Source organism: Apodemus sylvaticus, chromosome 3, assembly GCF_947179515.1.
Source record: "Apodemus sylvaticus chromosome 3, mApoSyl1.1, whole genome shotgun sequence".
Lineage (NCBI taxonomy): Eukaryota > Metazoa > Chordata > Mammalia > Rodentia > Muridae > Apodemus > Apodemus sylvaticus.
Genome location: NC_067474.1, coordinates 164,297,902 through 164,322,905, shown reverse-complemented (window position 1 = coordinate 164,322,905; position 25,004 = coordinate 164,297,902). Strand labels below are relative to the sequence as shown.

The following is a 25,004-nucleotide window of genomic DNA, read 5'->3' as shown; positions in this document are numbered from 1 at the left end:
ACAATGTCTGTTTGGACAGCTGGGGTCCCCTCTGTCCCTGACTGAGCCTCAAGCTTTCAGGGAAGGCAGGGCTGGCATGGGAGAGCAGCTCTCTATCAGACCCTCCTGTGTCTGGTTCTATGAGAATCCTGATCCCCTGCCTTAAGTCCCCTGGAGGAGAGAGTACACCCTGCCAAATCGACTCTTAGACCTTCCTGGACATAAGGGCCGGGGCTTCTCTGCCCCTGACTCATGTACAGCTCCTTTGCCTGTTGTCCTCACTCCGAGGCAGATGGTTACTTGGAGAGTAGAGGAATTCTGACGAGAAACAAGAGAAAAGCCAGAGGGTGGGCAAGGCTGAACACTAGGCCTTTCTAGTTCACCTAGAAACAAGTCGTGGAAGGTGGGATCAGGTCTATAACCCAGGGCCATTTCTTACCAGCCGTATAACAGGTGTCATTCCTGCCCATGGTCTGTTTTCTCATGGGAAGACCGTCATCAGAGTCTCCCTGAGAGCAGTAGCCCTTGGGATTCCACAGCTGCCATACAGATGTGGTCTGCCTTGTGCCGGGGATATGCCATACTGGTGGGGAGCCCACTGTACAAGGGTTCAGAAGGCCTCTGGCCAGTGTCCTGTGTGTAGCACTCAGTAGGTATGCTAATTAAGAACAGATGGGAGCTATAGCACCAGCCTGGCATCCCCCTGGAGAGTGTAAACGTGCTTCTCGGGGTCGATCCCCGCATTCTGCATTTCCGTCAAGCTCTCGTTTGGCGGCCGTGTGTCTGAGCACACGTGAATGGACAGACACCCATACCAAAGAACCCAAGAGGCATGACTGCCAGGGGAGCAGTGTACAGTCTCACCGAGGCCATGCAGAGAGTTCAGAGCAGTCCAGATGCAGCCGGGCGCTTCCCAGCGTGTCCGAGTGCACTCGCGCTCACACGGGGAAGTCCGTTTTTTTTTGAAATGAGGTCTCACTGTGACCCGCAGCAGGATGGCTCCGTGGGGAAAGGCCAGGCCTGACCACCCGAGCTTAGCCTCTGCACCCGGAGGGAGAGGCCTGGGAAGTGGCTCCTGAAAGCCAATCTCCAGCCTCCACCTTCGCGCCACAGTGTGTGCAGTGGCCTGGACACAGTGGCACACGTGTCTAATGCCAGCACAGGGGAGCTGGAAGCAGGAGGTGGAGAGTTCAAGGCCTGCCTATGCATTCCAAGACCCTAGCTCAGACCCTCACCTTCTAGGTAGAAGGCACCAACAGAAAACCTGCTGGGCGGGTCGCGTGACTCAGCAGCAGAGTATGCGCTCACCTTACACAAGGCCAGAGGATTCCTGCAATCAAGCCAGAAAAGAGAAGGAAGGGGTGGGCCATGGGGAGGGAAGGGTTTTCTTTTTTTGTTTGTTTGTTTCTAATATATTTTTGAATTTATTTATTTATTTATTTATTTATTTATTTATTTATTTATTTATTTACATTTCAAGTGTTATCCCCTTACCAGGTCCCCCACCAGAAACTCATCCCATTTCCCCCATCCCCCTGCTTCTATGAGGGTGTTCCTCCACCCACCCACCCACTCCTGCCTCCCTGCCCTCAATTCCCCTACATTGGGGTATCTTTCGAACCTTTATAGGACCAAGGGCCTCTCCTCCCATTGATGCCTGACAAGGCCATCCTCTGCTACATATGTAGCCGGAGCCATGTGTACTCCTTGGTTAATGGCTTAGTCCCTGGGAGCACTGGGGGGGTCTGGTTGGTTGATATTGTTCTTCCTATGGGAACCTATTGCGGAACCCTGGGAAGGGTTTTCATAGTTGTTATATTTTTTTCCCTGCAGTTGTTTTCTATGTAGCTCAGGCTAACTTAGAACTCCGGCTCCTCTGCCTCTGCTTCGCCAGCTCTGGGATGACAGCAGGCCTGACCACCCGAGATCAGGAAGCCGTTTTGTTTGTTTGACAGTCTTGTGTGGTCCGGCTGGCCTCAGATTCACAGTGTTGCTGAGGATGGCTTTGAGTTTCTTTTTATCTTCCAGCCTGCACTCCCTGAGGTTAGGGTTAGAGACGTACGGCCATGCCACACCTACAGTAGCTCTCTGCTAGCTAGGAATCTCTGAATTAACTGCCGCCCACTGCAGAAGCAGCCTGGCTGAGGCTGAGAGCAGCTTGTAGACACACACATACACACTTAGAAGGTGGCTTGCCACGTGCTTGTTTAGTAAAACAAGAGGTAGGTTTTCCCCAGAGCCTGTGACCTCCTAGGCTGGCTAATTTTTATTTATTTGTTTGTTTGTTTATTTAAACAAGGTTTCACTATGTAACTCCTGGGTTGTCTGGTTCTCTGTATAGACCTGGTTGGCTTTGAACTTGCAGAGATCTGGCAGCCTCTACCTCCCAAGTGCTGGGATTAAAAGGTATGTGTGAGCCGGGCGGTGGTGGCACATACCTGTAGGTGGTGGCACATACCTGTAATCCCAGCACTCTGGGAAGCAGAGGCAGGTGGATTTTTGAGTTTGAGGCCAGCCTGGTCTACAGAGTGAGTTCCAGGACAGCCAGGGCTATACAGAGAAACCCTGTCTCGAAAAACACCAAATAAAAAAAAACAAATAACAAAAGGTATGTGTGAGCGTGGGGAGTCCAAGGCCCTATTCTGACCGCCACGGCACACAGTCACACAGTCAGAGGCAAACAGACAAGGCACACATCCATGCAAGCAAAACACCCATATACATAAAAGAAAATCATTAAAAAGCAACATTAAGATCATCCTGAGCTATACAGCAGCCAGTTTGAGGTGCAGGAGACAAACTTGTCTCAAACACACACACATACATACACACACACACAGAGAGAGAGAGAGAGAGAGAGAGAGAGGTGATGGACAATCTCAGGGTCAGAAGTGCCTGTCTCTAGGCAATCTTCAGAAAATTCTATCTGCCAGACAGACAGCAGTGGTGCACCCTTATTCCCAGCCCTGGGAAGCAGAGACAGGTGGGTCTCCGAGTTTGGGTCTATCCTGGTCTAGAGAGTAACCCTGTCTCAATAAAAGAAGGGAAGAAAGAAGGAAAGGGAAAGAAAATATCACACCTCTCCTAGAGAGGAAACTGATAGTGGCTGAGATGGGAAATCTGTGCCTTGTTGGGATTTCCTGAGGCACATGCATAAGGCTGTGTGTGTCCTGCCTGAGTGCTCCGCGTGCTGAGTGCTCCGCGTGCTGAGTGCTCCGCGTGCTGAGTGACCGCTCAGTCCTCTGCTCCCTCTGAGTTCAGCGGTGTCATCATCTCAGGCTGCCAGCTGGATCAGGGGAGGTTAAGCTGTCTCACAGACCAGGAGCCTAAATCCCAGCAATGATGATGCCACTGTGCCCTCCTTATGTACGAACCAGATATTTGTACATAAATGTCTCTCAGTCATTTGTCACATGAACTGCACACCTACTATGTGCTGGGTGCCCAGCGGTGAGAGAAGCAGGAAATCCTGACCTGCTATTTGTTAATGGAGACTGCTTTCCAGTTCAGTGCAAGGGAAAACCAATAAAAAAAAATAATAAATAATGAGGTTTAATTGAGCTGGTATTTGTGGTGTCCTGTTTAATGCAGCTGAGAGGGCTCAGGAAGTCTTTTTTTTTTTTTTTTTTTTTTTTGGATTTTTGGTTTTTTTTCGAGACAGGGTTTCTCTGTATATCCCTGGCTGTCCTGGAACTCACTCGGTAGACCAGGCTGGCCTCGAACTCAGAAATCCGCCTGCCTCTGCCTCCCAGAGTGCTGGGATTATAGGCGTGCGCCACCACCACCTGGCTGGCTCAGGAAGTCTTAAGTGTCTTATGTGTGCTAAGGATGCTGGGAAGTGAGCAGAGGGTGTGCTAAGGATGCTGGGAATTGAGCAGAGGGTGTGAGGGCGGGCACAAGAGTTTGGCTCTTCAGGATCAAATCTGGCCTCTACCCACTTGCAAGCAGTTTAATCCTGTGAAGAACTCTTTTGTCCTTGTAGCTATTTCTGCTTCTGAAGTGGGCCTCACGTGGGCAGATGAGACAGAAAAGCCAGCGCCTAGGATCAAGAGAGAGCAATTACAACCAGGCAGCCCTGACTTGATCCCAGTGGAACAATGGTGACACCTAGTGGCCATTCTAGGCTCCTGCGCCGTCAGTTGGAAAGTGTTTCAAAGTAGGCCAGCATCCTACAATAAGCTGCTTCAGACAGAGCCTGTTTTAGACTCTCAAATCCCCACAGGCCACCACAGTGATGTTCCTTAGCCCTGGGAACTGGCCGCTTCAACACCAGCTAGCATGTGGGGGACACAGAGTGGGGACTGGCTGAGAGGTGCTAGTCAGGTATCTTGTCTTTCTGAGACAGTTTTGCTCGGTAGCCCGGGCTGGCCTTGAGTTTGCTATCCCCCTGCCTTAGCCTAAGGTGTCCACCACCATCCTGGCAACGTAGATGGTTTCCATAGGGAGAAGCTGTTGTGGTAATGGGGTGACTGGACCAACTGAGACTTTCGGAGGCTCCAACCATGAATAATCAATGATCTGTGATCCCTAAGGCTGTAAAGAAGGGGTCTAGTTCCAGGTGGAGACAGACCCTTGTCTCCTCTCTTAAGGTTAACCCAGGGGGACAGTTCAGGGACCAGCCAGGGGACACCCCATGGAGGCAAGTTCACCTTAAGATTTTGGGCTTTTCCTGGCCTGGATTCCTGCTCTCTAGCGCCGCCCTTACCACCGCCAGGGTGTCCTGCCCTCTGTCCCCTTCTTGACTCCTCGCTCAGAATTCTTCTCTTCTCTTCTGTCTTCCTCTTTCTGGTGTGTCAGAGCCTAACTGGGGTTCTTCGGGCTTCCCCGCCCCTTTTTATAGAAAAGCTCTGTCTTTGTAGTTGATGAACCAGCCTGCCTCCATTTTGTCTTAAAAGGCATTTTATAAGCCAGGCACTGGTGGCGCACGCCTGTAATCCCAGCACTCTGGGAGGCAGCGGCAGGCGGATTTCTGAGTTTGAGGCTAGCCTGGTCTACAGAGTGAGCTCCAGGACAGCCAGGGCTACACAGAGAAACCATGGGGGGGAGGGGGAAGGAGGGCATCTTATAGTAAAGACAAACTAGCTTTATTCCTGTGTCTGATTGAATCTGTTCCTCAGGGACTGGTCTGTGCCTCACCTGTAACCTTAACTACAAATGGTTACTGTACTGTGTGTACTGCCTGTTCCAAGAAATGACAACCATAGCTTTGCTTTAGAAAGTTATTATAGGGCTGGAGAAATGGCCCAGTGCTTAAGAGCACTGACTACACACTTCAAGAGGTCCTGAGTTCAATTCCCAGCAACCATGCCAAGCTTACAACTGTCTGTAATGGGGTCCGATACCCTCTTCTGGTATGTCTGAAGACAGTGACAGTGTACTTACATAAAAAACAAGTAAATAAATCTTTTTTGTTTGTTTGTTTTTTGGGTTTTTTTGTTTTGTTTTTGGGATTTGGTTTTTTCGAGATAGGGGTTCTCTGTATAGCCCTGGCTGTCCTGGAACTCACTCTGTAGACCAGGCTGGCCTTGAACTCAGAAATCTGCCTGCCTCTGCCTCCCAGAGTGCTGGGATTACAGGCGTGCGCCATCACCGCCCGGCTAATAAATCTTTTTTTAAAGGTTGTTATAATCATCTTGCAATCCTACCTTTGTTTCAAAAGGTTGTTATGAATACCTGTTGCTATGACAATCTTGAAATTATGACTTTTTTTCAGAAAGTCCTTATGACTTTTGTGTTATGCTCCTGTAATTCCACCTATTTGCCTGCCAAATCCCCCATTTGTAAGGCCCTACCCCTGAGCTATAAAAACCTTGTCTTCCTCACGCGAAATGCTGACCTCGCAAACCCCTTCTCAGGGGAGGCAGCTCGTGCACGGGAATAAAGACCCTGCTCTCCTCAGCTTGGCCGTGATGATTCGGATTGGTGGCCTTTGGGGTTAACGTAGTGTGGCTGACTGTGGCTGTGGAGCTGAGCTCCTGCCGGCCTCTCTTCTCCATTTTCTTCCTTCAAGATTTACAGCCTGCCTGTTCCAGGGTTTTCCTTTCAAACACTGATGCACCGTCCTCAAGTTTCTGTTTGTGTCTGTTCTTGATTTTTTTTTTTTAATTAAGAAACAAGAACCTGCTGGGCATGGTGGTGCACACCTTTATTCCCAACGTGAGGGAGGCAGAGGCAGGTTGAGGCCAGCCTGGTCTACAGAGTGGGTTCCAGAATAGCCAGGGCTATGTAGTAAGGCCCTGTCTTGAAAAAATGCAAAGAAAAAAAAAAAAGAAAAACCGCAAAGAAAGAAAAGGGAGGAAGGAAGAAGAGAGCCTAAGTGGATGCTTGATTTTCCTGATTTCACTTAACTTTTCTAGCAGGATTCAGGAGCCCCAAGACTTCTCTCCTGCCTTTCTTCTCTCTCTCTCTCTCTCTCTCTCTCTCTCTCTCTCTCTCTCTCTCTCTCTCTCTCTCTCTCTCTCTCTCTATGTCTCTGACAGTCTCACTATATAGACCATACTGGCCTTGAACTCAGAGAGATACACTTGCCTCTGCCTACCAAGTGTGGAATTCCACTCCTGCTTTGCCTTTTAATTCTTTAGTTGGTGGGAAAAATGAACTCCTTTCTGCACCCCCAGATGGCCTCATGTTGATTTTGTACACAGGCACTATCTTTGTACCATTTGCCTGTGTTCCTGATGTTTATGGCGTCTGTGGGGCAGATGGCTGGGCTGTGTGGCATCCCTGCCCAATCCTGCCGTCAGTGACCTCAGCTGGGCCCTGAAGTAGGTGACAATGGGGATCTGACAGCATGAAAAGAGCAGAGTCTCTCAGCCATGGTTGGGTGTTGTGTGGAGGTGATGTTAATGACACAGGGAGACTCTAGCGTTCACCATTCACTGTCTGTTTCCATTGGGACTAGCACAGAAATAGAGAGCTATTCTCCAAGCACTGGATACTCGAAGCAGCAAAGGAGTCCTTTGCCCATGGGACTGGGGCAATGAGTGAATGAGGACCTGAGAGAGTGGAGCTGGGAAGGAGGGAAAACAACTGGGCGGAGTAAGGGAGAGACAGACAGAGGAAAATCCACACTGGGTTTGTCAGATCCCATTACGGATGGTTGTGAGCCACTATGTGGGTGCTGGGATTTGAACTCAGGGCCTCTAGAAGAGCAGTCAGTGCTCTTAAACGCTGAGCCATCTCTCCAGCCCCTGTTTGTTTTGTTTTTCCAAGACAGGGTTTCTTTGTGTAGCCCTGGCTGTCCTGGAACTCACTCTGTAGACCAGGCTGGCCTCGAACTCAGAAATCTGCCTGCCTCTGCCTCCCAAGTGCTGGGATTACAGGCGTGCGCCACCAGCTGGCTTCTATATTTTACTTTTTAAAGACTGATTTTGTTGCGGTCCATGAGCACACACACACTGCTCTCAGTCAGATGGGGGGTTTGTTGAATGCACACCCTGATACTGATGATCAGGGTCATGTCTGAGGCTATGGCTCTGGGCATCTTTCTCTGTCAGCCCATAAAGGAAAACAAAACAAAACCCAAACCAAAGCCCACCTCTGTCTCCCTGCCCAGCCATTGGCCCTGGACAACTTATTTACCAATTAGAGCCAACTGGGGGCAGGGACCCCGATGTCTTACATGTACACGTACAAATTCCTATATAATTAAAAAACAATTAACATAATGTAAACAATAAACCAAATGTACAACACTTTGTGGTATTTGTTAAGATTAACAATCCTTGGGTCTGGAGAGATGGCTCAGCGGTTAAGAGCACTGGCTGCTCTTCCAAAGGTCCTGAGTTCAAATCCCAGCAACCACATGGTGGCTCACGACCATCTGTAATGACATCTGATCCCCTCTTCTGGTGTGTCTGAAGACAGCTACAGTGTACTTGCATATAATAATAAATAAATCTTAAAAAAAAAAAAGATTAACTAACCTCACACAGAACATAACAGGGTGTGTTCTTTAAAAAGTAACATGACCCTGCTCAGAGCCAAGTTATTTTCTGCGTCAATGACTGGCAGAAGTGTTACAGTAACAATATGAAATAGCTGGCAGGCACGGAACAAAATGGCCACAGCTGTGCTGTGGGGAGGCCGACCTCAACAGAGGTTTTTTTTTTTTGTTTTGTTTTTTTTAAAGATTTATTTATTTAATGTATGTGGGTATGCTGTCACTGTCTTTAGACACACACCAGAAGAAGGCATCAGATGCCCGTTACAGATGGTTGTGAGCCACCATGTGGTTGCTGGGATTTGAACTCAGGACCTCTGGATGAGCAGTCAGTGCTCTTAACTGCTGAGCCATCTCTCCAGCCCTAGAGTTTTTGTTTTTTTTTTTTTTGTTTTTTTTAATGTACGAGTGTTTTGTCTGCATGAATGTGCCCCTGGAGGTCAGAAGAGGGCACTGGATCCCCTGAGACAGTAACCCAGACAGGTGTGAACCACCACGCGGGTGCCAGGAACCAAATCCCCATCCTCTGCAGGAACAGCAGGTGTTATGACTGCTGGGCCACCTCAGAGCCTCTCCTCAGATGTCTCACCATCACGGAGACTCAGCCGCCCTTGTCCCTGGTCAGTGAACCACTCACTCTGAAGGGAGAGCATTTGAGCAATGGTCTCAGTCTGATTTGGTGTTGGTGGAAGAACCGTAAAATCCACAGCTCTTTGCAGGGTGCCTCCCGAGGCTGTGTGTGAACGGTTCACCATAGAAAGCGCAGCCTTTAATAACTTACACAAACTAGCTAGTGTGTGTACGGTTTGTGTGAGTGTGAGCACACGTCAGAAAACAACTTTCTGGGGTCTGTTCTCCTCTGTGGGTTCTGGGGATGAAACTCAGAGCCCCGGGTTTGCAGGGCAAGGTGCTTTGACCCACAAAGCCATCTTGCTAGCCGAATTTCACTTTATCATTTGTTAATTGTGAGCTATACACTCTTGGGGGTTTTTGCTTTTTAATTATTTTATTTTATTTTATTTTTATATTTTTATTTATTTTGAGGCAGGGTCTTACTATGTAGCCCTGGCTGGTCTGGAACTCAAGAGATCCACCTGCCTATGACTCCCGCGTGCTGGGATTAAAGGCGTGCGCCACCACTGCCCGGCCTTTGTTATTTATTTATGTATTATGCATATGTATGTGTGTATGTGTGTGCATCTGCATGAAGATACCAATGCAGACCAAGAGAGGACATTGTGTCCCCTAGAGATTTATTACAACATTTAATTTAATTTAATTTAATTTAATTTATTTATTTTGTAGCCCTGACTGGTCTGGAACTCACAGAGATCTATCCGCCTAGTGCTAGGATTAAAGGCCATATGCATGTTTTTTGTTTGTTTGGCTTTTTCAAGACAGGGTTTCTCTGTGTAGCCCTGGCTGTCCTGGAACTCACTCTGTAGACCAGGCTGGCCTCGAACTCAGAAATCTGCCTGCCTCTGCCTCCCAAGTGCTGGGATCACAGGTGTACGCCACCACCGCCCTGCTGCATGTTTTTTTTAATTAAATATTTTTATTTACTTGTTAAATAAGCAAGATGGTTTTGTGGGTCAAAGCACCTTGCCCTGCAAGCCTGTGGCTCTGAGTTTGATCCCCAGAATCCCCAGAGGAGAACAGACTCCAGAAAGTTTGTGTACTCACACTCACACTTTGTGAGCCACCCGATGTGAATGGTGCATCCTCGGCAGAGCAGGGCCGGTGCACTCAGCTACTACTAACTGGTGAGCATCTCAGGCACGTTAAGCAAGGGAGACTGGGGTGGTGAGACTGGGGTCCCACCCACGCCAGCCAGACTCTTCTGCGAGCCGTCGCCAGGGGGCGCGCGCGGGTCAGGAAGGAGGCGCTTCGCGCTTTGACCCTCGGCGCCGCCCGTCACAGAGAGGAGAGCGAGCGCGGGAAAGTCTGACCGGACGGCGGCGCGCCTGCCGGGGCTGTCCGTGGTGATGGAAGAGGCGGAGGCTGAGGAGCCGCAGGAGTTCTCTCACCGGCAGGTACAACCGAAACGGGGACGCAGCAGGGGCAGGACGCCAGCTCCCGGGAGAGAGAGGGAAAGGCCGCGAGTCCCACGCCGGCCTCCGCGTGTGCGCATGCGCCGCTCGGCTGCTTGGCGGGGGTGCGGCTCGCCCGAGCCTGCTTCCCGCTCTTCTGGGATCGGGATTCCCAGGCTGGGAGGGAGGATCGGGTGTGGGCGCTGGAGGGAGAAGAGGAGGCTTGGAGGGGCGGTCGCCTCTCCAAGGGGGCCAGGTGGTGGCGCACGCCCTTGGTCCCAGACTGAGGCAGGCGCGTCTCTGAGTTTGAGGTCAGCCTGGTTGGTCTACAAAGCCACTTGCAGGGCAGCCAGGGCTACACTGAGAAACCCTGTCTCGAAAAAAATGAAAACAAACCAAAGAGGCTGGGATAGCGTGTGTGAGCGGGAGGGAGATGCAGGAGAGACGGATTCAGAGTCTGAGGCAGGAGGATTAGGAGTCTCAGATCAATTAAGTACCTAGAGCGACCCTGTCTCAAGAGCAAGCGAGGGCAGTGCGTGGGGGGCTCAGGCCTTTAATTTCAGGAGTCTGCGAGCGCGAGGCTAGCCTGGTCTACATAGTGAGACCTGTGGATTCAGAGCAAGAGCGCCTGTGCAGTTCGCTAGGACCTGGGAAGTGCTGTCTGGTCTGCGGTGCTGCAGAGCCGGGCCGCCATGGAGCCCGCCCTCTGGCGTGGGCTGTGATTTCGGGTCCTCTACCCAGCTAGCCGTCGCCCAAATACAAATATAGTTTTCTCCTTTGCAAAGTCGGAATAGGGATGACTGCCGCTCAGGGTGGGGTCAGAGCTGCAGTCTCAGCTGGGGATGATGGGAGCTAAGGGTCGACCTTGCTTCCCTAGGTGACTGCGACCCCGCAGCCGCCCGCCCTGCGCTCCACAGGGAATCCGACCTTTAGATCCGAGCCGCCGACACCCGAGCGGCCAGCATCTGTCTTCACCTGGCAGCTTGCTTTTCTATCGTCCGTTCTCAACCTGCGGGTTGCGACCCCAATTAGATATCCTGCCCATCTGGTAATTATGGTTCACAACTGTGGCAAAGTTACAGTTGATGAAGTAGCAATGAAATAATTTTGTGGTTTATGTATTAAAATTAAATAAAAATAATTAAAACAATTTTAATACATGAACTGAGTTAAAGGATCACAGCATTAGGAAGGTAAAGAACAGGAAAGAAGCTGGAGAGATGGCTCAGTGGTTAGGGTTAAGAGCACCGCCTGCTCTTCCAGAGGTCCTGAGTGCAAATCCCAGCAACCACATAGCGGCTCACAACCACCCGTAATGGGATCTGATGCCCTCTGCTGGTGTGTCTGAAGACAGCTGCAGTGTACTCATATAAATAAATAATTTTTGTTTGTTTTTTGTTTTTGTTTTTTCGAGACAAGGTTTCTCTGTGTAGCCCTGGCTGTCCTGGAACTCACTCTGTAGACCAGGCTGGCCTCGAATTCAGAAATCCACCTGCCTCTGCCTCCCCAGTGCTGGGATTGAAGCTGTGTGCCACCACTGCCGTCGGCTTTTTTTTGTGTTTTTTTTTTAAGGAAGGTGGAGAACTGCGGCTCTCGTCTGTTCTGTCTGTTCTCGTAGCAGGCGTTTCTAAGACTCTTATTTCAGTATTAGAGCCCTGCCGGCCCTTAGGGAGTGGCTGGGATACTTTAGCCTCCCTGGGAGGCAGAGGCAGGCGGATCTCTGCATTCCGAGCCAGCCCGGTCTGCAGAGTGAGTTCCAGGCCAGCCTGTGTTACAGGGCGACCCTGTCTAAAAAATAAAATGAAAATCAGATGAGAACACAAGTCAAGTTCTGCGTGGCATATTTCAGCTCGTGTCTCCCGCAGCCGAGGAAGGGTCTCTCCCCTTACAGCCTTCTGATGGTATGTTACATTTCACAAGGGTGTTTAGCCGTTGGGTTTTTGTTTTGTTTTTGTTTTTTGTTTTGTTTTTCTGAGATAGAGATTCTCAATATACTCCTGGCTGTCTTGTATACCAGGTTGGCCTTGAACTCAGAGCTCAACCTGCCTCTGCCTCCCGAGTGCTGGCATTAAAGGTGTGTGCCACTACCACCCAGTTTTTTGTTGTTGTGGTTGTTGTTGATATTATTTATTTGTTTATTTATTTTAAAGATTATTTTTATTATATGTTAGTGCAGTGTAACTGTCTTCAGACACTCCAGAAGAGGGCGTCAGATCTCATTACAGATGGTTGTGAACCACCATGTGGTTGCTGGGATTTGAACTCAGGACCTCTTGAAGAGCAGCCAGTGCTCTTAACCACTGAGCCATCTTTTCAACCCAATATTATTGTTTTAATATTCAATCCTTTTTTAAATATTGGTTTTATGTATATGAGTACACTGTCGCTGTCTTCAGATACTCCAGAAGAGGGAGTCAGATCTCATTACAGTTGGTTGTGAGCCACCATGTGGTTGCTGGGATTTGAACTCAGGACCTTCGGAAGAGCAGTCAGTGCTTTTAACCACTGAGACATCTCTCCAGCCCTCTTTTTGTTGTTTTTGACACTGACAGTTTTGAAGAGTCCATTAAGAGCAAAGGTATAGTGGAGAATATAGATTATGGTTGAGTTATTATTATTATTATTCATTTTGGTGAGGCTGCTGTCACCTTTTAAGGGTCCGTTGTCAGGCTCGGTTGCAAGCTTTAGCCGTGACCCATCTTGCCACACACACTTTTTTAGACAGAGTCTTACCAGGTAACCCTGGCTAGCCTGGAAGTCACAGAGATCCCACTGCCTCTGCCTCCCAAGCTCTGGGATCAAAGGCGTGTGCCACCATGTAATTTTATTATTATGTCTTTTTTTGTGGCGCTAGATACTGGCGATTTAGGTCTGCAGCCTGTTTAGATGGAAGGCAGCTCAGACGGCAGGGCAGACAAAATTTCCAGAGCCGGGGTGGTCAGAAAGATCTGTGTCCTGCTCCCAACCCTGCCTGAAAGCGTGCCTTAAGTGTCTCCCTCTGAGGTTGCCCGTGGTTTTGTCTTCCCTGCCAGAGGCCTGACAGATGAGGGCTTGGGGACGGCTCATCTGCCTGGCCTCCCCCAAACAGTCGGCCCTCATCTTGCCTAAGCACTGCATGCCTGCTGGTGTCGGGGCTTCAGGGTCACCATGCTACCTCAGCTCTGTCATATAGTGCTGCCCTCCAGACAGAGCAGCTGGGAAGGCCGCCTGACCCTCGCCGGATCTCAGTCATCCATCTGTGCCTCCCAGCCAGTTGCAGGCCCTTCCGAGTTATCCACCATGCTGGGCGGGGCTCTGCGGTCCCCCGGCTGCTCTGTAAATATACCCGATATGGTGGTTCCCTAGGTGGGACTTGGGTGGAGTGGTCCTTTATTTGGCTGGTGCTCTGTAAGGAGGGGTCATTTGTTTCTATTTCCCCAGGGAGGAGGGCACACTCAGTGGAGAGACCAAGCAAGGCCTCTGCTTCGTTTGCCTGCTGGGAGCCTCTTCCCTCATTCCCTTTCTTGGTAGTCTTGGCCTAAAAGTGGGTAAGAGCACTGACTGCTCTTCTGGGGGGGGTCCTGAGTTCAAGTCCCAGCGACCACATGCTGGCTCACAACCATCTGTAATGGGATCTGATGCCCTCTTCTGGTGTGTCTGAAGACAGCTACAGTCTACTCATCAGTCAGTCAGTCAATCAATCAATCAGTCTTTAAAAGGAGTGGGGAAAGGCATTCTGAGGACTAGGGATGTGACTCAGTGGAAGTGTTTGTCTAGTGTGCGAGGCTCTGGCTTTGATCCCCAGCACTTGCCAATAATGGGGGGAGGGTTGTCTCTGAGGGACAGGAAGGCTGTTGAGGTGACTTGTGACTCCAGATCAAAGGATGGTCAGGTGTGTGGTCATCAGCCTTGCTTGTTAGTGTTCTGTCATCTGTGCATGGAGGGTTGGGGACTCGGAACAGAGGGATGGGAGCTTTCTGTCTTTGTTTAGCTAACACTGTCAGGCCACAAGCTGCTTTCTCATCGTGTTCCCCAGAGGGCCCACAATGAGCAGGGTCTGGGAGGTAGCTGAGGTGGGGGCAGGCAAGCCCTGGTGTCACACCTCTCCTCCTTGACTGTCACAGATTATCTTTATGTGACCTAAATCATAACCTTTAGCTGAAAGTCACTTTTCCCCAAGTCGCACTCAGGAGTGATGTCACTCAGGAGTGATGTCACTCAGGAGTGATGTCACTCAGGAGTGATGTCACTCAGGAGTGATGTCACTCAGGTGTCGCTCGGCCAGCATGGAGAGCGCAGCAGGAAGCGGGCCCAGCAGCCCTCTCCTTGGTCTTCACCCTAAGATGAGTGCGAGCTCTCTCTCGCTGCAGCCCCTCACGACTCTGGTGTCCCCACAGAGGCTGAAGGCAGCGGTTCACTACACGGTCGGCTGCCTCTGCCAGGAGGTGGAGCTGGACAAGCAGATGCACTTCAGCAAGCAGACCATCGCGGCCATCTCCGAGGTGACTTTTCGACAGTGTGGTACGAGGACACTGCCTTTTTCTGTGGGATTTGCTGGGGTCAGTGTGGTGGGAGCTGAGGTGTGTCACACATGTGCGTGCACACGTGCACGTACCCTGGTCACCTCACGTAGTACGATTTGGAAGCTGTGTGGGAAGGGTCGTCAGGTTGTCCTGTCGTGACAATACCAGACACCAGCACCTTGTTTAAACTGCTCCAGTGACTGGGACATCGGACACTGTCCCCATGCTTCCTTCCCTAGGGTGTGTGACAGCTGAGCCCACGGGTGGGTTAGGCTCTTGCTACGCTTGAGAAGAAGGCGGTGTCCTCACAAGCTGTAACTTGGAGCAGAATTTAAAGGACAGTCCCTCGGGGCCAAAGGGGTCCTCACAGTCAGGATAAGGCTCGAAAGAAGAGGGAGGTGGGCACTGGGAAGGACAAGGAGGGTCCGGGATTTTAAAAAGCCAGCCTTGTGCTGACGCTACCCTCCTGAAGGTGGAGGTAAGCCAGCTAAAATCTATTTCTCTCTCTTTCAGAAAATTTTGCCAAAGACCTCGAAATGTTTGCCAGGTGGGTAGAGAAGCTGGCTGTGTAATCTGAGGTCCCTTGACATCATTGTCCGCATCTGTTGGTGTATTTCGGGGTTCTTGTTCTCTGTGTGCGTGCGTGCGTGCGTGCGTGCGTGCGTGTGTGTGTGTGTGTGTGTGTGCGCGCGCGCGCATGTTCGTGCACAGTTGGCTCATGATGACTCCACAGGGAATTAACATCTGCTCGGAACACTTCAGCTCTGACCAGTTCGGTATTTCTGAGTTTCTTGCCCGTCTCCGAGTTACCCGGCTCCCGCCCACCACGGTCTGGACTGCATCCCCGGGACTGCCTGTGTATGGCTGCCTGCTTTAGAAACTCTTTCCTGGGACAGTTTGATTGTTCAGGGTCTGGGAGCTCAGGGGTCGGTCCCTCCCTGGGAGGGGCCGCATTGCTTGCCGTTGCACAGGGAGTGACAGGCTGGGGCCGCCTTCAGTGTTTGCCTTGAGGAAGATGTGATCTTCCCGGGAGGTGGGAGGCCTGCTTCCAGCCAGAGCTGGAGCTCTTTCAGGTGATTGATGCCTTCTCTTGTGGTGGTGCGTTCTCCGGGCTCTAGACCTTCCCTACCCTGTCTGTATGAATATCAGCCCCTAAAACACTGCTCCACGTCCTGCATAGCCAGGAGGGATGGGGCAGTGCTGTGGGACGCTGGTGGCTCCCTCAGCGGCTGCTTGTTCCCGCCCACCCCTCGGGCCAGTGAAGCATTGGTTGCCCTCACTTCCCTTTCTGCGTTAGCTGTGGGGACATGCCTGTAATCTTGGTGCTTGTGAAGTTGAGACAGGAGGATCACAAGCTCATTTAAAATTACAAACTGTGAGTTTGTGTAGTTCAGTGACAGACGTGTGGCTACATGACAGACAGACAGGACAGCCTTGGCATAAACGCCCAGCACTCAGATACACAATGAGGGAGACGATAGAAATATCACCATGCTCAGCTTTCAGATAGTCTGGGTTGTTGGTTTTGGAGTTGGACGCAGGCAGGCTCACGGGGATTGAACCTGGGTCCTTGTGCATGGCAGTCGTGTGCCCACCATTGGGTGGGTGGCACAGAATGGAATGCCATCCACTGGAGCTCGCTCTCTCCTTCCTTTAGCATCTGAAACCAGCTCTCACTAAAATACCCAGAGTAGTTTGGAATGTGTGATCCTCCTGCCTCAGCCTTCCAAGCTGTTTTTCCCCACACCTGCTGGAGGCCTCTTCACTGTATGGAAAATCTTGCTGCCTTCTTCTGTATGTGATGCCATCTGCCTGTGCCTCGACCTCTTGAGATCCTGAGTTGGGGTGGGGGAGGGCTTGCTAGGAGGCCCCTAGTTTCAAGTGTGTGTGGTTTTTTGTTTTTGTTTTGAAGGAGGTGTTGGGAAAGTGAGTTTGAGGTAGAAGCTTGCTGTATAGCCTAGGTTGGTCTCAAACTAGCAATCCTCTTGTCTGTTTCCTGAGTGCCGGGGTTACAGGCGTTGGGCACTACTCAGTGGAAGATTTCCTCTGTGAAGCTTGGAGCTGCAGTTCTTCCCCAAGGCTGAGGTACAGACAGCGCTGTAGATCTGCTCTCATACTCCTCCCACTGTGAGCCTGGCAGACAGAGACCGCCCTTTAAAGGGAACCTCTTTTCCCTCACAGCTCCTTGAAGCTCCTCTCTGCAGACTCTAATCCTAACAGGAGGACCAAAGCCCAGGCCAGCCCGGCCCGCCTAACAAAATCCATCTCAAAGGGAAAATGTCAGCCTTCAAGGGAAGTAGGGCAGGAGGATCCCATGAGAGCTACCCACGAGTTCCAGGTTAACCCAGACTGTCTTAAGAAAAATTCCACCTTTCCGAAATTTGTCTTCGATTTCATGATATTCCAGTTTGCTTTCATAGCAGTTTTTCAAAGTTTATCATGGAACAAAATTGGTATTCGCAAGAGGTCACCTTTGTTTATTCAGACTTTGGCTTCTCACACGCTCTTCACAGTTTCTAGTCAACCTGAGGTAGTCTTGGCGGGATGGGCCGTGCTGGGCGGCTGTAAGCTCGTCCTGTCGCCAGTACCCTGAATAAATAGTTTTTGTAGTTTGATGTGGCAGCCTAGTCAGTGTGGCAACTCCATTCCTGTGGGGAATAGACTTAAAGTTGAAGTCAGCCTACTGCAAACTTTGGGAAATCCTCTCCCCGTCTAAATGATGAATTTAATATTTAGCATGGACATCTCCAGTCTTTATTAGTTTTTATTTACTTATTCAGGGAAAGGGTTAGGATCACGTATACTCCATGCTGGCCTCAAACACGATGACATCTGAAGGTGACTCCCCCAGGGCTGGGATTACAGGTGTGCCACCACGCCTGGCTTGTGGGATAGTTTTTAAAAATTGAATCTGTTTTATTTTCTGAGACAAGGCCTTACTGTGTAGCCCTGACTGGCCTGGAACTCACCATGCAGGTCAGACTGGCCTCTTACTCAGAAATCCGCCTGCCTCTGCCTCTAGAACGAATGCTGGGATCAAAGGCATATGTCACCATGTCCAGCCTTGAAATCTTTTATTAAGACTGTTATACGGGACTCTAGAGATGACTCAGGTTAAAAACGTTAATTGCTTTTGCAAAGGACTCGCCTTCAGTTCCCAGCATCCACATGGTGGGGCACAGCCTTCTGTAACTCCACTTCCAGAGGGCCTGGCACCCTCTTCTAACCCCCATGGGCACTGCACACACCTGTACACTTACATAAGCAGAACACTAGTGCATAAAATCTACGTAACAATCCTTCCTTCTTCCTGTGGACTGGTTTGCTAGAGTCGGGACTTGCCTGGGGAGTTTCTGCTATCCAGAGCATATCCATAGCTATCCATGGCTGGTGTGGAGGGTCCCCCACCCTGCACCTAGGACAGTGAGGACATTAACATCTGGCACATGCGGAAAGGTGGAGAGCGCCTACAGTCCTGTTGCCCAGTGGACAGCTGGGCTTCGCTGTCCTCTGTGGGGTCAGTGTCTTGTCCCCTCACTCATTTTAGTGTGGTTGCTGCCTAGTGCATTCTGTCTGCAGAGGTGGACCCCTTAGGCCTCTGTTCATCGGAAGCTCGACAGCGAACTTTTGTGTTTCATCCAGACTCTAACACCAAATGTTCTGTGACTTGCTTCTGCCCTCTCTGCAGACATGCGAAAAGAAGCACAATTAGCACTGAAGACGTGAAGCTCTTAGCGAGGCGGAGTAATTCACTGGTGAGAGATGAGTCCCCCCAACCCCGCCCCACCGGAAAACATTATTCCCGATTAATCACTCAAAGGCAGGTGGTTATTCCTCAGGGCACCTTGCATTAAAAACTGGAGGCGCTCGAGCCGTTCAGACCGCCTGTAATTTACAGTCCCCCTGTCATCACGATGGATCTCGCAAAGCCAATTTGAAAATTTCTAATCAGCCCTCTCTGGATTCCATAATTTACCTTTTTTGTAATAGCTCAAAACTTTGGTCCCATGATTCATTTAAAGTGTGATGTCACAGGCTGGCCGTGGGTTAGTCTCCGGGGATGGCTTCCTTGAGGTGCCTACAGTACCTTTACCCCAGACCTAGGGATTGGATCTAGGACCTTATGCCTGTCAGGGAAAGTGGTATACCACTGGCTCGGCGTTCACACGCCCCCTTGCCTGCTTCTTGTTTGTAAAGCTTATTTTATGTGTGTGAATGTATACGTGTATACCATATGCTTGCCTGGTGCCCTTGAGGCAGAAAATGGTCTCAGATACCCTGGAACTGGAGTTAACAGGAGGTCCTGAGCCACGGCATGGGTGTTGGGAGTCAAGCCTGGGTCCTCGTAAGAGCAATACGTTGTTAACCACTAAGCTGTCTCTCCAGACCCATTTCTTGTTTTGAGACAGGCTAATTTTGAACTAGACTTTTAGATCAGGTCGGCTTTGAACATGAGCTCCTCCTCTGTGTCACCATCCCAGGAGCCTGAATTACAGTTGTCCCCTCCCCAATTCCCACCGCCTACCCACTTCCCAGGCAGGCCGGACCCTCAGTTCTGAAGGGCCAGGGGTGGATGGAAGTCTGCAAGTCTAAAGGGTCATTTTGACCAAGCACTCATTTTCTATGTGAAGATACTTGACCCTGTGAGCTGCCAGGGCCGCCAACAATCCGGACCACAGTAATCCTGCCTGGTCTCTGTCCTCCCTTCCTATGATCTCCCCTCCTCCCTTCCTATGATCTCCCCTCCTCCCTTCCTATGATCTCCCCTCCTCCCTTCCTATGATCTCCCCTCCTCCCTTCCTATGATCTCCCCTCCACGAGAACGGGGATTTGACTCCGTCTCCATTTCTCCGACAGTTAGTGCTCAGTCAGTGCATTTCCGCCCAGTTCTTTTGGAATATTGGAGAAGGTGTCAGTTACTGCGATGATTCCTTAGGTTTGTGAAATGGTTTACAGACAGATTTAAGGACTTCAATATAGTTTTGCTTTCTGTATATATACACAGCTAAAGTACATTACAAAGAAAAATGAAGAGATCGCCCAGCTCAACGCGGAACAAAAGGCCAAGAAGAAAAGAAAGCCGGAGGGCGAAAAGGAGGGCGAAAACCGGAGCTCTAAGGAGCTGGATGCTGAGGGGCTGGCCAGTGACCGCTGAGTCCTGGCCACGCCTGCCTGCGGGAAGTAGGGCACGCCCCGCCAAGGGCGGTCTGAAGGGAGGAGTACTGACATTTGAGACAGACACCAAGCGGGCCGGCCTTTCACGCTGCCTGTTCGAAGTCATTCAAAGCCGGGAATTCCTGTAAAGTCATCCCCTCGCTTCCTGGGCCCAGGAAAAGCTTGCGCTTGGGTGGCAGGCCATAACTTGTAACTTCCTGACTGGTAAAATGGATTGGCAGTCAGACCTGCTGGCTGCTGGGCTGAGTCAACCTGCCGTTGACTTCCCAGGCCAAAGGCAGGTCTCTGGAGAGCGAATAAAGCTGCGTTTGCTGAGCTCTGGCTGCAGTGGTTTCAGGCTCTAGGCCTCTCACTGGCGACAAGCCGTCTTCTTACTCTTCAGAGGTGATTTCAGAAGCACGGTTTTATGTGACTTCTCTAGCCATTCTGTAATGAAGCCTTGGCTCTTCTGAGGAGAGGTTTGCTTTAAGGGAAAGTCTGGAGTGTCCCAAGGGCCCTATTCTACTGTCCCCGTGTCTCGAAGGCTGTAAGGTGTTCAGGGCCTGCTCGCTTTCCCTCATGGAGTGGTAGGGGCACGGAGGAGTCTCTGTGGCCAGCGGGAGAGCTCACTGCTAAAGGCTCTTACAAAGCCTGGTTGAGCTTCATCCCACGGTGGGAGAGAAGACCTGGGGAAGGTCTCTGAGGGGTGTGGCTTTGCTCTGGAGGGAGCTGACTTCCAGTTGCTTTGTTTCGGTCCTGAGTCCCTTAGATCTTAGTGTTCTCTCTTTTTTTTAATTTATTTTATGTACATGAGTACACTGTAGCTGTCTTCAGACACACCAGAAGAGGGCGTCAGATCCCATTACAGATGGTCATGAGCCACCATGTGGTTGCTGGGAATTGAACTCAGGACCTCTAGAAGAGCACTCAATGCTCTTAACCACTGAGCCATCTCTCCAGCCTCCATCTTGGTGTTCTCTGGTGTCTGGGATGGGTTTTTCAGGTCTGTCTGCCTATGGGGGATCTGTCCCTAATACCCCTACAATTCTGAACCTAGGACTTGTAAGGAGCAAGCAGGTGGCCCAGGACTTTGTCACTGTCTTGGGAAGGAAGTAGGCTGTCTGTCAGCTGGCTAGGTCCAGGCTTCTCAGGAAGTGACTGAGACCTACACTAAGGACGTCCCTTACACTTGGCCAGTCTGTTGACTCGCACTCCTAAATTTCCAAAAAGTGGTATCTGTGATGGGGGAGGGGCATGCGTGCGCTGCAGCGGGAGTGCGGCGGCTCAGAGGCCAAGTTTGCTGGACCAGTGTGTTCTCCCACGTCACCATGACCTGGGTTCCAGGGTGGGGCCGCAGGCTGCCAGGCCTATCTCATAAGTACTGTGCTCGGTGAGCCATCTTCCCGGTCTAGTTTCTTTCTATCTTTTTTAAAAAAACAAATGTGCAAACTGTTTGCTGACCTGGGGAGTTTGGGAAGTCCGAGACCAGGAATTCTGCTCCTGTGCATGTCACTGAGATGCTGAGGACAGCGTCTGTGTCACTGAGATGCAAAGGTCCCTTGGTTCCTTCTCGGCATTCACACTTCAGCGAATCGAAGGTCTGGCTGAAGGAGGCCTGGCCTGGGCAGAGGGCAGCCCGGGCCACGCTGTTGGTTCCTCCTTCCTTGTGACCACGAGCCCTGGGTCTTCAGTGCACCTGCTGCTTCTGCTCCGAGCAGATTTAGACATACTCGTTTTTAGCTCTGGGGACGGAACCGTGCTAGGCACGTGCTGGGCTGAGCTGCAGCCCGCCCGCAGTCCTGCTTCACATGGGTGAGATCTTCAGCTCTTCATCCAGGCCTAATTCATATTCTGTCAAATCACTCGGCTTTGTTCTGATGGCTTCCGGCTTGCCGTGAGCAGTCACAAGGAAGCCAAACTTCCTTGGCAGAGTGCGCACGTGTTCTAAAATAAGAGCAGACTCACTCCAAACACAGGAAAAGTCCCGAGTCTTCAATTAAGGGGCTAAATCCATCCCCACAAATGTTTTTGGGAGAGCTGATTGCTCCGGCTCGTGCGTCACCGCATGAGTGTGGAGAGGCGTGCAAGTTCTTAATGGCCGTGTGCAGACCCCAAAGCAGGTGGTGCTAGGGCTTAAAATACCCAAGAAGAGACCCTCACCCAGAAAGCACAGACTTCGGGGCCTCCAAGGAGGATGGGTGGCTGCAGCGCAAGAGACAAGTGGCCGCCCGCCATCGGGCTGCTGCTGCTGCTCTGGGTGGCCGCAGCCCCTGCCCTTCCCCTGGAGAGCGGTCCCACGGGCCAGGACAGTGTGGTGAGTACAGTCCCCACTCCTCCACAGGGCTTGCCTCCATAATTCTGACCACCCAGTGAGCCCTGTATTTGCATGATGTGTTCTGTGTTGTGGTGTCTGTCTGTCTGTGCACGAGCGCGTGTGTCCCCAGGATTCTACAATGCCCCATTCAGACCCCTGGTCCCCATTTGCCCTCAATTCTCCTAGCCTGGGTCTGGGTCTGTCCAGGGACTCCTCTCTGCTGTTGTCTGCTTTGACTAGACTCGGAGACAGGTGTTGCCTCTGACTGTCACAGCGCTTCATCAGCTTCTGCCGTTACTGGTCGCACGGACTCCCAGAGCCTTAATTTATATACACAGCCGTGCTCTCCCTTGCTCAAATAATCCCATTCCTCTCACTCCCCATGGTGTACATTTATAATTTCATCAAATGATTTACTTTCCCTCTTTTTTTTCCATTTTGAGAAAGTTCCAAGAAAGAGTACATAAACTTGCCCATTAAAAATGGATTTTTCTTTGAGATTACCAGATGAGTTTCAGACAGGCCATTTATCATCAGAACACTCCTAGCAGCTTCCCAAGGAGTCTGAAAGAAAGACCAGACCTAGTGTCTTAGTCTGTTCTAATTTTCGACCATCCAGGAGGATGTCTGAAGGTGGGGACAAGCTAGATAAGCCATTCTGACAAATCTCCTGTCTCATAGCTAAGGACCTCAGCAAAGATTACAAGGTAGAAGTAACAGCATTTATATTTGAGACAAAGTCTCACTCTGTGTAGCCCAGGCTAGCCCAAGCTCTCTGTCATCTATCTGCTTTTCTTCCTGACTGCTGAGGCCAACCATGCCTGACAAAGTTAGCATTTTTTTTTTTAAACCGGTCTGTTTCCCTCCCGCTGAGCAGTTTCTTCTGACTGGGTCTTTGAGGGGATGTGGCAGCTTGCTCTCTGTGAGGGAGGGGCGAGCATCCCCTAATGCTGATGAGTCTGGTGGTTGCTTTTCTCTCCTTTGTTACCTGCTTCTCTTCAAACGCAGCCGGATGCCACGGAAGGGAGGAGGAGCGGCCTTCTGACCTTCCTCGCCTGGTGGCACGAGTGGGCTTCCCAAGCCGACCCCGGCACCCCTGAGCTGTCCGCGCAGCAGGAACGGCCGCCCCTCCAGCAGCCCCCACACCGGGATAAAAAGCCCTGCAAGAACTTCTTCTGGAAAACCTTCTCCTGCAAGTAACCCCGCCTTGGCCACTGTGGAATAGGCAACTGCAGCCATGGCTGAATAAAACCTGTCAGGCAGCAGCACGAAGCCCCCCCCCGCCTTTCTTTCTTTGTTTCCCATGCCGCCTGCGAGAATCATTAGATTTTAGTAACGGTCGCTACCGACAACAGGTCAGCTAAGGAATTGGAAATTCAGAGAACTCTCCAAACAGAAATTTTGGTGGTTCTTGCTTGAATCAGCAGAGCCATTGGGCTTCCTTCCCCTTCCTGGTGCTGGGAGGTGAGGGCTTTGTCTTCTCTCAATTGGAAACAGCTAAAGGCTGTGTGTGTGTGTGTGTGTGTGTGTGTGTGTGTGTGAGAGAGAGAGACAGAGACAGAGACAGACAGACAGACAGACGGACAGATGGACAGATAGACAGTGTCTGTATAAGCCCAGACTGGCCTCCAACTCCTTTGTAGTCATGACTGACCTTAAAATGATCCTCCTGCCTCTACCTCAAGTGTGGGGAATATGTCCAGTTGAAGGCTGTATATCTAAGAATTCAAACTAGAGTTTATTGTTAGCTTTTGGAGGTAGGGTCCTCCATGGAGCCCCGTGTGTCCTGAGCTCACAGCCTGCCTTCCTCCCCTGAGTGCCGGGCATGGCACGAGACACCACAACCAGCTCTGCTCCAGTCCAGTTTACAGTCTCCTCACGGGCCCTGGGTTTGGTTCTCCGCACCGAGAACCTCACAAGCAAGTTAGCAACACTGCAGTGATTATCCCTCATGTTTTAGCTAAAACTAATTTTAAAACTACTGTTATGCTATTAAGATGACACCATGCTGACATGCTTATAAAAGTCCTATTCAAATTCATCACACAGCTGTTTTAATTAGTAATACTAATTTGTTAGTTCTTTTCCCTGGTCATAGCTTCAGTTTTACTTGGCCAGGAAAGATGTCTCCTCACGAAGGCCTCACACCTGGTAGTGCTGCTCCCTTGCAGCCCGGGGTCCGTCCTCTTGCTTTTGGAGATGTGTGTGTGTGTGTCAGTGTCAGTTCACATTGGTCCACCTATCTCTGCCTCTGTGTGCCGGGCCTTGGGGTGTGCCACCATGCCTGGTTTACCTTGACTTCTGAGACAGGGATCCCCCAAATCTAGCATCCAGACTTTGCCCAGTGAAACACTTTCCACACACGTGTCACACAGGCTTTCCCATTTCTCCTCCCATGAATAGCGTCTGTGAGATACAATTCCATTTTCTAAGATATAAAGCGACCAACTGCTGAACTCACAGCTAAGCCAGATTTTGGTCTTCTCCAAGGAAGCTAGGGGTTTCCAAAATTAGCTTCAGTTCTTCCCCATAGCCCTGAAATACTTTCTGGTTTCGACACACCTAATTGTTGAGCCACACGCATTAATGGAAACACCAAATGTGAAGGTTCTAGATGCTGAACTTGTTGCACGGTAAGCAGGTGGTATCGGGGAAACTGCTGGTGTCCCACCCACTGCATTAGGTGCGGGGATCAAACTCGGGTCACCAGGCTTGGGAGCCACAGCCTGTACTCACTGAGTCACCTTTCGGACTACCAGGAAACGGGTGGCAGTCAGGTGTGTGTAGGGCAGTAATCCCGGCCCTCGGGGCAGAGCCAAGAGAATTGAAGGCGGCTCGGTCCGTGGGGAGAGACTGCAACTCAACTCAAAATTGCTGAGAATCGGGGCTAGAATGGGGAAGGATGGGCCCACAGCTGGACACCGGAGGGAGGGGGAGATGACTCCTTGGCTCTGGGTCCTCAGAGCTGAGCTAGCTGAAAACAGCGACATGGGAAGAGACAACGGAATCCCGCTTCTGCACAGCAGCCTCAGGAGACAGCACTGGGGTCCGCGTGTCTGTGGGAGGAATCCGAGGGGAAGGCC

The 25,004-nt window shown here is 50.8% G+C and overlaps 2 protein-coding genes across 2 annotated transcripts; both read left to right on the top strand.

The window, feature by feature from the left end:
• The first annotated feature begins 9,812 nt into the window (after positions 1-9,812).
• Positions 9,813-19,943, top strand: Cenps (centromere protein S). The gene is made up of 5 exons (XM_052178174.1): positions 9,813-9,954; positions 14,328-14,451; positions 14,967-15,000; positions 18,142-18,208; positions 19,459-19,943. Exons 1-5 carry the CDS (start codon positions 9,907-9,909, stop codon positions 19,606-19,608), a joined length of 423 nt encoding a protein of 140 aa, XP_052034134.1. The 5' UTR covers positions 9,813-9,906; the 3' UTR covers positions 19,609-19,943.
• A 95-nt stretch (positions 19,944-20,038) lies between these two features.
• Positions 20,039-23,182, top strand: Cort (cortistatin). The gene is made up of 2 exons (XM_052178175.1): positions 20,039-21,921; positions 22,930-23,182. Exons 1-2 carry the CDS (start codon positions 21,802-21,804, stop codon positions 23,119-23,121), a joined length of 312 nt encoding a protein of 103 aa, XP_052034135.1. The 5' UTR covers positions 20,039-21,801; the 3' UTR covers positions 23,122-23,182.
• Positions 23,183-25,004: the final 1,822 nt, after the last annotated feature.